The sequence below is a fragment of the Bos mutus genome, chromosome 5 (genome assembly GCF_027580195.1).
Source record: "Bos mutus isolate GX-2022 chromosome 5, NWIPB_WYAK_1.1, whole genome shotgun sequence".
NCBI classification, from domain to species: Eukaryota; Metazoa; Chordata; class Mammalia; order Artiodactyla; family Bovidae; genus Bos; species Bos mutus.
In genome coordinates this window covers 83,347,338-83,360,312 of record NC_091621.1, presented here as the reverse complement: position 1 = coordinate 83,360,312, position 12,975 = coordinate 83,347,338, and the positions used below count along the sequence as shown (strand labels likewise).

Sequence of the window (12,975 nt, the reverse complement as noted above, 5' to 3'; positions counted from 1 at the left end):
TACAGCCTTGATGTACTCCTTTCCCTATTTGGAGCCAGTCTGTTGTTCCATGTTGAGTTCTAACTATTGCTTCTTGACCTGCATACAGGTTTCTCAAGAGGCAGGTCAGGTGGTCTGATATTCCCATCTTTTTAAGAATTTTCCACAGTTTATTGTGATCCACACAGTCAAAGGCTTTGGCATAGTCAATAAAATAGAAGTAGGTGTTTTTCTGGAACTCTCTTGCTTTTTCCATCATCCAGTGGATGTTGGTAATTTGATCTCTGGTTCCTCTGCCTTTTCTAAAACCAGCTTGAACATCTGGAAGATTATGGTTCACATATTGTTGAAGCCTGGCTTAGAGAATTTTGAGCATTACTTTACTAGCATGTGAGATGAATGCAATTGTGTGGTAGTTTGAGCATTCTTTGGCATTGCCTTTCTTTGAATTTCTTTGGAATTAAACCTGATATTTTCCAATCCTGTGGCTACTGCTGCATTTTCCAAATTTGCTGGCATATTTAGTGCAGCATTTTCACAGCATCATTTTTTAGGATTTGAAATAGCTCAACTGGAGTTCTATCACCTCCACTAGCTTTGTTCATAGTGATATTTCCTATGGCCCACTTGACTTCACATTCCAGGATGTCTGGCTCTAGTTGAGTGATTACACCATCATGATTGTCTGGGTCATGAAGATCTTTTGTACAGTTCTTCTGTGTATTCTTATGATCTTTTCTTAATATCGTTGGCTTCGGTTAGATTCGTACCACTTCTGTCCTTTCTCGAGCCCATCTTTGCATGAAATGTTCCCTTGGTATTTCTAATTTTCTTGAAGAGATCTCTAGTCTTTTGCATTCTATTGTTTTCCTCTATTTCTTTGCACTGATCTCTGAGGAAGGCTTTCTTATCTCTCCTTGCTGTTCTTTGAAACTCTGCATTCAAATGGGTATATCTTTCCTTTTCTCCTTTGTTTTTCACTTCCCTTCTTTTCAAAGCTATTTGTAAGGCCTCCTCAGACAACCATTTTGCTGTTTTGCATTTCTTTTTCTTGTGGATGGTCTTGATCCCTGTCTCCTGTACAATGTCACCAACCTCTGTTGATAGTTCATCAGGCACTCTGTCTATCAGATCTAGTCCCTTAAATCTATTTCTCACTTCCACTGTATAATCATAAGGGATTTGATTTAAATCATACCTGAATGGTCTAGTGATTTCCCCTACTTTCTTCAGTTTCAGTTTGAATTTGGCAGTAAGGAGTTCATGATCTGAGCCACAGCTAGCTCCCAGTCTTGTTTTTGTTGACTGTATAGAGCTTCTCCATCTTTGGCTGCAAAGAATATATTCAATCTGATTTCAGTGTTAACCATCTGGTGATGTATATGTGTAGAGTCTTCTCTTGTCTTGTTGGAAGAGGTTGTTTGCTATGACCAGTGCGTTCTCTTGGCAAAACTCTATTACTTTGTCCTGCTTCATTCTGTACTCCATGGCCAAATTTGCCTGTTACTCCAGGTGTTTTTGACTTCCTAGTTTTGCATTTCAGTCCCCTATAATGAAAAGGACGTCTTTTTTTGGGTATTAATTCTAGAAGGTCTTGTAATTCTTCATAGAACCATTCAACTTCAGCTTCTTCAGCATTACTGGTCGGGGCATGGACTTGGATTACTGTGATATTGAATGGTTTGCTTTGGAAACAAACAGAGATCATTCTGTCCTTTTTGAGACTGCATCCAAGAACTGCATTTCGGACTCTTTTGTTGACTCGTTTCCTTCTAAGGGATTCTTGCCCACAATAGCAGATATAATGGTCATCTGAGATAAATTCACCCATTCCAGTCCATTTTAGTTCGCTGATTCCTAAAATGTCGATGTTCACTCTTGCCATCTCCTGTTTGACCACTTCCAATTTGCCTTGACTCATGGACCTAACATTCCAGGTTCTTATGCAATATTGCTCTTTATGGCATTGGACCTTGCTTCTATCACCAGTCACATCCACAACTGGGTGTTGTTTTTGCTTTGGCTCTGTCTCTTCATTCTTTCTGGAGTTATTTCTCTACTGATCTCCAGTAGCATATTGGGCACCTACTGACCTGGGGAGTTCATCTTTCAGTGTCCTATCTTTTCACCTTTTCATACTGTTCATGGGGTTCTCAAGGCAAGAATACTGAAGGGGTTTGCCATTCTCTTCTCCAGTGGATCACATTTTGTCAGAATTCTCCACCATGACCTCTCTCTCTTGGGTGGCCCTACAGGACATGGCTCATAGTTTCATTGAGTAAGACAAGGCTGTGGTCTATGGGATTAGAATGGTTAGTTTTCTGTGATTGTGGTTTTCAGTCTGTCTGCTGTCTGATGGAGAAGGATAAGAGGGTTATGGAAGCTTCCTGATGGGAGAGACTGACTGTGGGGAAAATTGGATCTTGTTCTTATGGGCAGGGCTATGCTCAATAAATCTTTAATCCAATTTTCTGTTGATGGCTGGAGCTGTGTTCCCTCCCTGCTATTTACCTGTGGCCAAACTATGGTGGAGGTAATGAAGATAATGATGACCTCCTTCAAAAGATCCCATGCATGTACTGCTACACTCAGTGCCCCCAGCCCTGCAGCAGGCTACCACCAAGCCATGCCTCTGCTAGACACTCCTGGACACTCACATGCAAATCTGGGTCAGTCTCTTGTGTGGTCACTGCTCCTTTCTCCTGGGTCCTCGTAGACAAGCTTCTGTTTGTGCCCTCCAAGAGTCTATTTCTCAGTCCTGTGTAAGTTCTGGCAGCTCTGTGGTGGTGTTAATGGTGACTTCTCCAAGAGGGCTTATGTCATACCCAAGTCTGCAGCACCCAGAGCCCCGTCCCAGTGGCAGTCCACTGCTGACCCGCACCTCCACAGGAGACGTTCAAACACAGTTCTGTCTCAGTCTCTAAAAATATTTTATTTTGTGGACATCATTCTTCTTTAGATACATGCTATGAAATGTAAGAAATTTCCTTACTCAATACTGTTTATGGTTTAACTATAAAAGCAAAGCATCTTAGAGGGTAACATTACTTACATGAATAAAATATAGGCACAATAAAAGTGATTTAATTATCATATATTAATTTAGAATTTGTTAGTGTAGAGCAGTACATAATGGAGAAGTGAGTGCTTGACTGAAAGTTATTTTCAGTCTAACAAGAGAAACAAGGCAGACACAAAAATAAATATGTAACAGTAAACAATCACACTATAAGACCTGATCTGGCTATAGAGAACTGTACTCATAAGGGGTAAGTAACTAGGATATCAGGTACAGAGAGAGGTGATGAGCAGATGGGCCTAATCTTAAAGGTAGAGAATACGAAGGTGGATGTGGACAAAAGGAAGACTGGGAGTTGCAAAGGGAAGTTTGGGGTGGGGGGTGGTGAGGCCTAGCCAATCATGAGTTTGCAAATTTTGTGTGAGATAAAAACCAGTATCAGTATTAGATGGCCACTGGCAATGGATTTACATTAAAGAATGCTTTAGATTGATAGGATATTTAAAAAGTCTTTGCCTTGGCTATTCGAGGTTTTTTGTATTTCCATACAAATTGTGAAATTATTTGTTCTAGCTCTGTGAAGAATACTGTTGGTAGCTTGATAGGGATTGCATTGAATCTATAAATTGCTTTGGGTAGTATACTCATTTTCACTATATTGATTCTTCCAATCCATGAACATGGTATATTTCTCCATCTATTAGTGTCCTCTTTGATTTCTTTCACCAGTGTTTTATAGTTTTCTATATATAGGTCTTTAGTTTCTTTAGGTAGATATATTCCTAAGTATTTTATTCTTTCCGTTGCAATGGTGAATGGAATTGTTTCCTTAATTTCTCTTTCTGTTTTCTCATTATTAGTGTATAGGAATGCAAGGGATTTCTGTGTGTTGATTTTATATCCTGCAACTTTACTATAGTCATTGATTATTTCTAGTAATTTTCTGGTGGAATCTTTAGGGTTTTCTATGTAGAGGATCATGTCATCTGCAAATAGTGAGAGTTTTACTTCTTCTTTTCCAATTTGGATTCCTTTTATTTCTTTTTCTGCTCTGATTGCTGTGGCCAAAACTTCCAAAACTATGTTGAATAGTAATGGTGAAAGTGGGCACCCTTGTCTTGTTCCTGACTTTAGAGGAAATGCTTTCAATTTTTCACCATTGAGGATAATGTTTGCTGTGGGTTTGTCATATATAGCTTTTATTATGTTGAGGTATGTTCCTTCTATTCCTGCTTTCTGGAGAGTTTTTATCATAAATGGATGTTGAATTTTGTCAAAGGCTTTCTCTGCATCTATTGAGATAATCATATGGTTTTTATTTTTCAATTTGTTAATGTGGTGTATTACATTGATTGATTTGCGGATATTGAAGAATCCTTGCATCCCTGGGATAAAGCCCACTTGATCATGGTGTATGATCTTTTTAATGTGTTGCTGGATTCTGATTGCTAGAATTTTGTTAAGGATTTTTGCATCTATGTTCATCAGTGATATTGGCCTGTAGTTTTCTTTTTTTGTGGCATCTTTGTCAGGTTTTGGTATTAGGGTGATGGTGGCCTCATAGAATGAGTTTGGAAGTTTACCTTCCTCTGCAATTTTCTGGAAGAGTTTGAGCAGGATAGGTGTGAGCTCTTCTCTAAATTTTGGTAGAATTCAGCTGTGAAGCCGTCTGGACCGGGGCTTTTGTTTGCTGGAAGATTTTTGATTACAGTTTCAATTTCCATGCTTGTGATGGGTCTGTTAAGATTTTCTATTTCTTCCTGGTCCAATTTTGGAAAGTTGTACTTTTCTAAGAATTTGTCCATTTCTTCCACGTTGTCCACTTTATTGGCATATAATTGTTGATAGTAGTCTCTTATGATCCTTTGTATTTCTGTGCTGTCTGTTGTGATCTCTCCATTTTCGTTTCTAATTTTGTTGATTTGATTTTTCTCCCTTTGTTTCTTGATGAGTCTGGCTAATGGTTTGTCAATTTTATTTATCCTTTCAAAGAACCAGCTTTTGGTTTTGTTGATTTTTGCTATGGTCTCTTTTTTGTTTCTTTTGCATTTATTTCTGCTCTAATTTTTTAAGATTTCTTTCCTTCTACTAACCCTAGGGTTCTTCATTTCTTCCTTTTCTAGTTGCTTTAGGTGTAGAGTTAGGTTATTTATTTGACTTTTTTCTTGTTTCTTGAGGTGTGCCTGTATTGCTATGAACTTTCCCCTTAGGACTGCTTTTACCGTGTCCCACAGGTTTTGGGTTGTTGTGTTTTCATTTTCATTCGTTTCTATGCAAATTTTGATTTCTTTTTGATTTCTTCTGTGATTTGTTGGTTATTCAGCAGTGTGTTGTTCAGCCTCCATATGTTGGAATTTTTAATAGTTTTTCTCCTGTAATTGAGATCTAATCTTACTGCATTGTGGTCAGAAAAAATGCTTGGAATGATTTCTATTTTTTTGAATTTACCAAGGCTAGCTTTATGGCCCAGGATGTGATCTATCCTGGAGAAGGTTCCATGTGCGCTTGAGAAAAAGGTGAAATTCATTGTTTTGGGATGAAATGTCCTATAGATATCAATTAGGTCTAACTGGTCTATTGTATCATTTAAAGTTTGTGTTTCCTTGTTAATTTTCTGTTTAGTTGATCTATCCATAGGTGTAAGTGGGGTATTAAAGTCTAATGGAACTGGAGGAATCAACCTACCTGACTTCAGGCTCTACTACAAAGCCACAGTTATCAAGACAGTATGGTACTGGCACAAAGACAGAAATATTGATCAATGGAATAAAATAGAAAGCCCAGAGATAAATCCACGCAAATATGGACACCTTATCTTTGACAAAGGAGGCAAGAATATACAATGGATTAAAGACAATCTCTTTAACAAGTGGTGCTGGGATATCTGGTCAACCACTTGTAAAAGAATGAAACTGGACCACTTTCTAACACCATACACAAAAATAAACTCAAAATGGATTAAAGATCTAAACGTAAGACCAGAAACTATAAAACTCCTAGAGGAGAACATAGGCAAAACACTCTCCGACATACATCACAGCAGGATCCTCTATGACCCACCTCCCAGAATATTGGAAATAAAAGCAAAAATAAACAAATGGGACCTAATTAACCTTAAAAGCTTCTGCACATCAAAGGAAACTATTAGCAAGGTGAAAAGACAGCCTTCAGAATGGGAGAAAATAATAGCAAATGAAGCAAACCGACAAACAACTAATCTCAAAAATATACAAGCAACTCCTACAGCTCAACTCCAGAAAATAAACGACCCAATCAAAAAATGGGCCAAAGAACTAAATAGACATTTCTCCAAAGAAGACATACAGATGGCTAACAAACACATGAAAAGATGCTCAACATCACTCATTATCAGAGAAATGCAAATCAAAACCACTATGAGGTACCATTTCACACCAGTCAGAATGGCTGCGATCCAAAAGTCTACAAATAATAAATGCTGGAGAGGGTGTGGAGAAAAGGAACCCTCTTACACTGTTGGTGGGAATGCAACCTAGTACAGCCACTATGGAGAACAGTGTGGAGATTCCTTAAAAAACTGGAAATAGAACTGCCTTATGATCCAGCAATCCCACTGCTAGGCATACACACTGAGGAAACCAGAAGGGAAAGAGACACGTGTACCCCAATGTTCATCGCAGCACTGTTTATAATAGCCAGGACATGGAAGCAACCTAGATGTCCATCAGCAGATGAATGGATAAGAAAGCTGTGGTACATATACACAATGGAGTATTACTCAGCCATTAAAAAGAATACATTTGAATCAGTTCTAATGAGGTGGATGAAACTGGAGCCTATTATACAGAGTGAAGTAAGCCAGAAGGAAAAACATAAATACAGTATACTAACGCATATATATGGAATTTAGAAAGATGGTAACAATAACTCTGTATATGAGACAGCAAAAGAGACACTGATGTATAGAACAGTCTTATGGACTCTGTGGGAGAGGGAGAGGGTGGGAAGATTTGGGAGAATGGCATTGAAACATGTAAAATATCATGTAGGAAACGAGTTGCCAGTCCAGGTTCGATGCACGATGCTGGATGCTTGGGGCTGGTGCACTGGACGGCCCAGAGGGATGGTATGGAGAGGGAGGAGGGAGGAGGGTTCGGGATGGGGAACACATATATACCTGTGGCGGATTCACTTTGATATTTGGCAAAACTAATACAATTATGTAAAGTTTAAAAATAAAATAAAATTAGAAAAAAAAAGTCTTTGCCAATCTATGTGAGATGATAGAGAAATTAATTAGAATTAACACACATTTGGCAGAGAATAGGGTAGATAATTTTGCTGGGCTCATTTAGGATCCTGTTAATAAAATAAGACTTCATGAAGGAGGTGGAATAATTATTGAGCTTTAAAAGATAAGTATGAAACTGCTAGATAATTCATGGTCATTATTATTGCCCAATATTTATTTTTGTTATTTTCTAAGATGTTGAGTAAACTGTAAGATTTACATGCAGGGGAAACCAGGATCTCTCTCTCTGAAATGCAATTCCACCTCAAAGCACAATTAACTGAAATAAGTTAATAGTGGGGTAGCATGGAATTATTATAATTAGACAAACACACCTGGGTTTAATTTAACTTGATAAACATATTCTAAGGGGTTAAAAATGGTTTGAAAAGACTATGAAAGCCTTATTTTTAAAAATATTTTAATTTGAAAATTAAAAACATATAGTTCTTATTTTTTATACAATTAAAACTCAATAATTGTACATACATGCTCTGTTGTGGTCTGACTCTGCAACCCATGGCCTATAGCCCACGAGGCTTCTCTGTCCACGGGATTCTCCAGGCAAGAATACTGGAGTGGGTTGCCATTTCCTCCTCCAGGGGATCTTCCCAATCCAGGAATTGAACCTGGGTCTCCTGCACTGGCAGGCAGATTCTTTACCACTGAGCCACTGGGGAAGCCTCACAATTATATTGAAACTCAATAATTGTACATGGTAATAATGATAAAATTACTTGCCTAGGTCCACAGCTGATGATTCTTTCACTGCTTGTTCCACAGGCTCAGAGAGAAAAAAGCTAAGTACACAATCACTCTGAAAAATAAGACAAAATATATTTTTTTCATTTCATACATTTATTTATCATTCCTATTTCTTAGTCTCTGAAAACACTGACCCAAATATAGAATATTTATATATACCTGTTTTTATTTATAGATATATCTATATTTATAGATTCCATAAATAAGCAAAATATACTAGGAAATCTATTAAGCCAATGCTATAATTTTTCACTAAATTAAGCTAATCTCTCACGAGATTAGAATCTGGCTATTTTATATTTCTTTAAGAGGCTCAGGTGTACACCGCTTTTAGAGCTCACCACAATGTTTACACTCTTGAACTTTATAATTATGCATAAATCTCACATGTCCTTTTTCTAGAAAATGTGTACTGTTGGACAAAACTTTTGGAGAAAAATTACTCTCAGTAGGACACAGACACTCAGTGAAAAACCATTGCTCTTCAGAGTTCAGTTCTAGAAATGCTCACTAAGCTTTAAGCATTATGGAATGTTAGGGTATATTTAGAAAGAGAAAGATGCAAAAGGTGACCTCTGTATTAGAACACAATCTGATTAGTGGAGGAAACAGATTGTATTGAATGCTTCAGCAGAAATTCTAGTTCTGTGTAATTTTACTACAAAGAAGTGAGTGTGCTTCTCTTTTAAACTGATATGATCACAAACAAACTGACATTTAACCTGGACTCCAAATAAATGGGCTAACTGATGAATCAGAATGACTTGTCCTTAGTGACACTGACAGGCATTTTGTTTTAAGCCATTATATTGACACGCATTTTGTTTTAAGCAAAGTAGCCTTTCCTATATTTTTTTTTATCTGAAGGGCACCACTACATAACTGATTACTGCTTTTGACTATCATAAGCTGATGCCATATTAGCTGCAAAGCCACCTGACATTCTCCATCCTCCCCAGCTAGCTTTGTTCTGTGCAATGGTTCTTTCAACCTTTTCCAGAAACTTAAGCTTCCAACTCTGACTCCTTTCCTGATGATTTTGTCTCCACTCTAGAGAAAAACAAAAGGCAGATGGAGATTTCTGAATTTCCTGCTGAAAAATCTACAGATGCACAAAGTCATGTTTTCTCTTTTCTTCCTTCTCCAAGGGAAGATCTGTCTCTCTTCCCATCTATTCTAAATTGAATTGCACCCTCCCCCAAAATGTTGAAATCCTAACCCACAGTAGCTCAGAATGTGAACTTCTTTGGAAATAGGATAACTACAGATATAATTAGTTAAGTTAGGATGAGGTCATATGGTGGAGGGTGGACCTCTCATCCGATATGACTAGTGTCTTTATAAAAAGGGGAAATTTAGACATATTTCATGCTGCAAAGATGGTGTGGAGAGACAGGGAGGAGATGGCCATCTATCATCTACAATCCATGGTGAAAGCCTGGGATAGATTCTTCATTCACACCTGTCAGAAGAAATCAACCCTGTGACACCTTGATTTCAGGTGTTCATTCACAGCTTCGAGAACTGTGGTGCAATGCATTTCTGTTGTTTTAAGTCACCCAGTGTATGGTACTTTGTTATGGCAGCCCTTGCAAACTAAAACACCACTGAATGCTGCTCATGTCCTTCAGTGTCCCAGATTCTATACCTTTCTCCTCAAGAACCTTGTAGAATATCCCAGTCTATAGTCTTTTTCTTCCTTCCTCCTTTCCCTCCCTCCTTCCCTCTCATTCTTGCTTGCTTCCTTCCTTCCTCTTCCTTTCCTCCCTCTTTCTTTCTCTCCCTTAAGAATCAAGTATGGCCATTTCCCTTCACTTTACAACCATATTTCTCTTTTTATGATGTTTACATTTCTGTCCATTTTATTAATAGCATCTTATTTAAAAGTAGGGCTTCCCTGGTGGCTCAGAGGTTAAAGCCTCTGCCTGCAATGTGGGAGACCTGGGTTCGATCCCTAAGTCGGGAAGATCCCCTGGAGAAGGAAATGGCAACCCACTCCAGTATTCTTGCCTGGAGAATCCCATGGACGGAGGAGCTTGGTGGGCTACAGTCCACGGGGTCGCAAAGAGTCGGACACAACTGAGAGACTTCACTTTATTTAAAAATAACTGCAAGGGAGGCCACAGTATACATAAAGCACAAAAAGACTATAGCCCTAACAGTTATTCCTAGAGAAATTTTTCCTTCACCATTTCCATTCCTTCCAAGTTTTATTCCAGAAAGAGAGAGAAGGATGATTAATATGTCCATAAGGAGTAATCGCCATCACAATATTAACTTGGACAAAAACAATAAGGACCCAATTTAGCTGGTACCATCTTATTTTTCCTGGGCTTCCCTTGTGGTTCAGCTGGTAAGGAATCCACCTGCAATGTGGGAGACCTGGCTTCAGTCCCTGGGTTGGGAAGATCCCCTGGAGAAGGGAAAGGCTACCCACTCCAGTATTCTGGCCTAGAGAATTCCATGGACTGTACAGTCCATGGGGTCGCAAAGAGTCGGACATGACTGAACGACTTTCAGTTTCAGTTTTCAGTATTTTATTTTCCCACCAGATAAGTTTAAAAAAAAGTCAAAGTTTTCTCAGTGTGGAAGAGTAGGACAGCTTATACACTGACATGGTACCCCAGATGAGTTATAAAATTTCTCAAACCATGCAAAGTATACGCATACAAAAACAATTTCTTGTCATTAATGTCCTTTTCAAGTCCTGTTATTTTTCTCCTCTCTAACACAAACTTATGGGAAGAGCTGTCAGTACTCACACTGATTCCACTTCTTCAACTTCCTCTCACTTTACGATCTACCACACTCAGGTTTCTGTCATTAATTGAACTTTGAAAATGCTCTTACCATCATTTCTCTTGTTTAAGGTCTTTTCCCCCCCTAAATCCAATGGAGATTTTCTTGGCCCTTTATATATATATAGCTGCTCCATTTTTAGTGAAAAATTCTCTTTCACTTGCTTTCTTGTTCTCCCAGTTTTCCTTCCATTTGTCCTGCCATCTCTTCTTACACTTTTTTTCAGACTCCTTTTCGTTTTGCTTATAACTTCAGATCTAGTGTCCTTCACTTCTGGCTCATTTCTCTCATTGTTCTAACATGTTCTTTCCGGGTAATGTTATCCCCTTTGGTGGCTTCTATATTCTCTGGTGGTCTAGGGGTAAGATTCTGAACTCCCAATGCAGGGAACCCAGGTTTGATAACTGGTCAAGGAACTACATCCCACATGGTGCAGCTGAGAGTTCACACACCGCAACTAAGACCCGGCATAGCCAAATAAACAAATGAATAAATACATAAATATTTTTAAAAACTAGACATTATAATGATTTGCAAATCTACAGTTTTATCTCCATTCTATCTCTTGAACCTCAGCCCTCTACTTCACTACATCAAAATATCTTTTTATTGGCTTCCTTGACTGTTCTAAAGATAATTAAAACCCCCAAAGAACACAACTAAATGCATTTTCTTTTCTCTTGATTTGCTACTTCTTTCTGTGCATGCATGCTCAGTCACTAAGTAGTGTCTGACTCTTTGCAACCCTATGGACTGTGGCCCACCAGGCTCCTCTGTCCATGGGATTTTTCAGGCAAGAATACCAGAGTGGGTTGCCATTTCCTCCTCCAGGGGATCTTCCTGACCCAGGGATCAAACCCACATCTCCCATATCTCCTGCACTGTAGGCAGATGCTTTGCCACTGTGCCACCACTATGCTGCTGCCGCTGCTAAGTTGCTTCAGTCGTGTCCAACTCTGTGTGACCCCATAGACGGCAGCCCACCAGGCTCCCTCGTCCCTGGGATTCTCCAGGCAAGAACACTGGAGTGGGTTGCCATTTCTTTCTCCAGTGCATGAAAGTGAAAAGTGAAAGTGAAGTCGCTCAGTCATGTCCAACTCTTAGCGACCCCATGGACTGCAGCCCCCCAGGCTTCTCCGTCCATGGGATTTTCCAGGCAAGAGTAGTGCCACCACTCTACTGAACTGTATTTCCTCATGCTCTCTCACCTCTGCTTTTCTATATGTTCCTTTCTCCATTCTTTCCACCTCTATCCACCCACTTGCCCAAGCTTTATCACATTCTCTTTTCTCTACTCATTTAGGGTAGTCAGTGTGATATCAAGAGCAGAGATCATTTATTCACTCATATCTAGTAGAGTAGTTTTACTCAATAAATATTTATTAATAAAAACAGATCTGATTTCAGATATAGAATACATTGATCTTCTAATGGAAATATTTTTATCTGTGTAGCAGTTTTATGCATCATTATAAACTAGTTGATTAACAATTTTGATCTCTACATGTTGTTCTCTTGTGAACTTGTTTAATAATGTATCTTTAAGAAATATATCCATATTCAGAGAGCTGACCAAATCAAGTTTTTTAGTTTGAGAGTCTGAAGTCAAATTTCAGGCCATGCAGAATTTGTGGAAGGAAATCTGACTTCATTGGTTTTTGCCAACTAGTCAGTTATTCTTCTCATTTTGGCAACATTTTGACCTCACCTCCTAATGGTTATTAAACTTCAGTAGTAGGCAGAATATCTCCCCAATTAGTGTCTGAAATGTCACCACTAGCTAATTATTCCCTTGTGTTTACACTGTCATATCCTTGAAACCCTCATTTGTAATTCCAGGTGTGGGTGACATGCTTAACGCTAATTTCTTCTTGTGGCAAGATGGTTTTAACTCGATGAGAAACATGATCCAGTGTCAATGGAAGGGGAAAAAAATCAATAAAAATGATGATAGGATAGGAAAGTTAATATTGCTGGATTTCAAAATAATCAATTTTTTTCTCACATTTGACTTTACTTGTGCACATGTATCCCACAGCTTTTTAGCACGTTGCACTACTGGAGGGTTTGGAGAATTACCGAAATGTTAGTGCTATGATTGCTTTCACTGAAACCCTGAACCAGTGTTTTCAGTTGAGTTTGT

The 12,975-nt window shown here is 38.6% G+C and overlaps 1 protein-coding gene across 1 annotated transcript in view; it reads right to left on the bottom strand.

Moving 5' to 3' along the window:
- Positions 1-12,975, bottom strand: part of PIK3C2G (phosphatidylinositol-4-phosphate 3-kinase catalytic subunit type 2 gamma) — a 474,611-nt gene that overhangs the window by 51,068 nt on the left and 410,568 nt on the right. Inside the window, exon 30 of the mRNA XM_070370044.1 lies at positions 8,010-8,085. Coding sequence (XP_070226145.1) covers positions 8,010-8,085 — 76 coding nt within the window. The remainder of the gene's footprint in view (positions 1-8,009; positions 8,086-12,975) is intronic.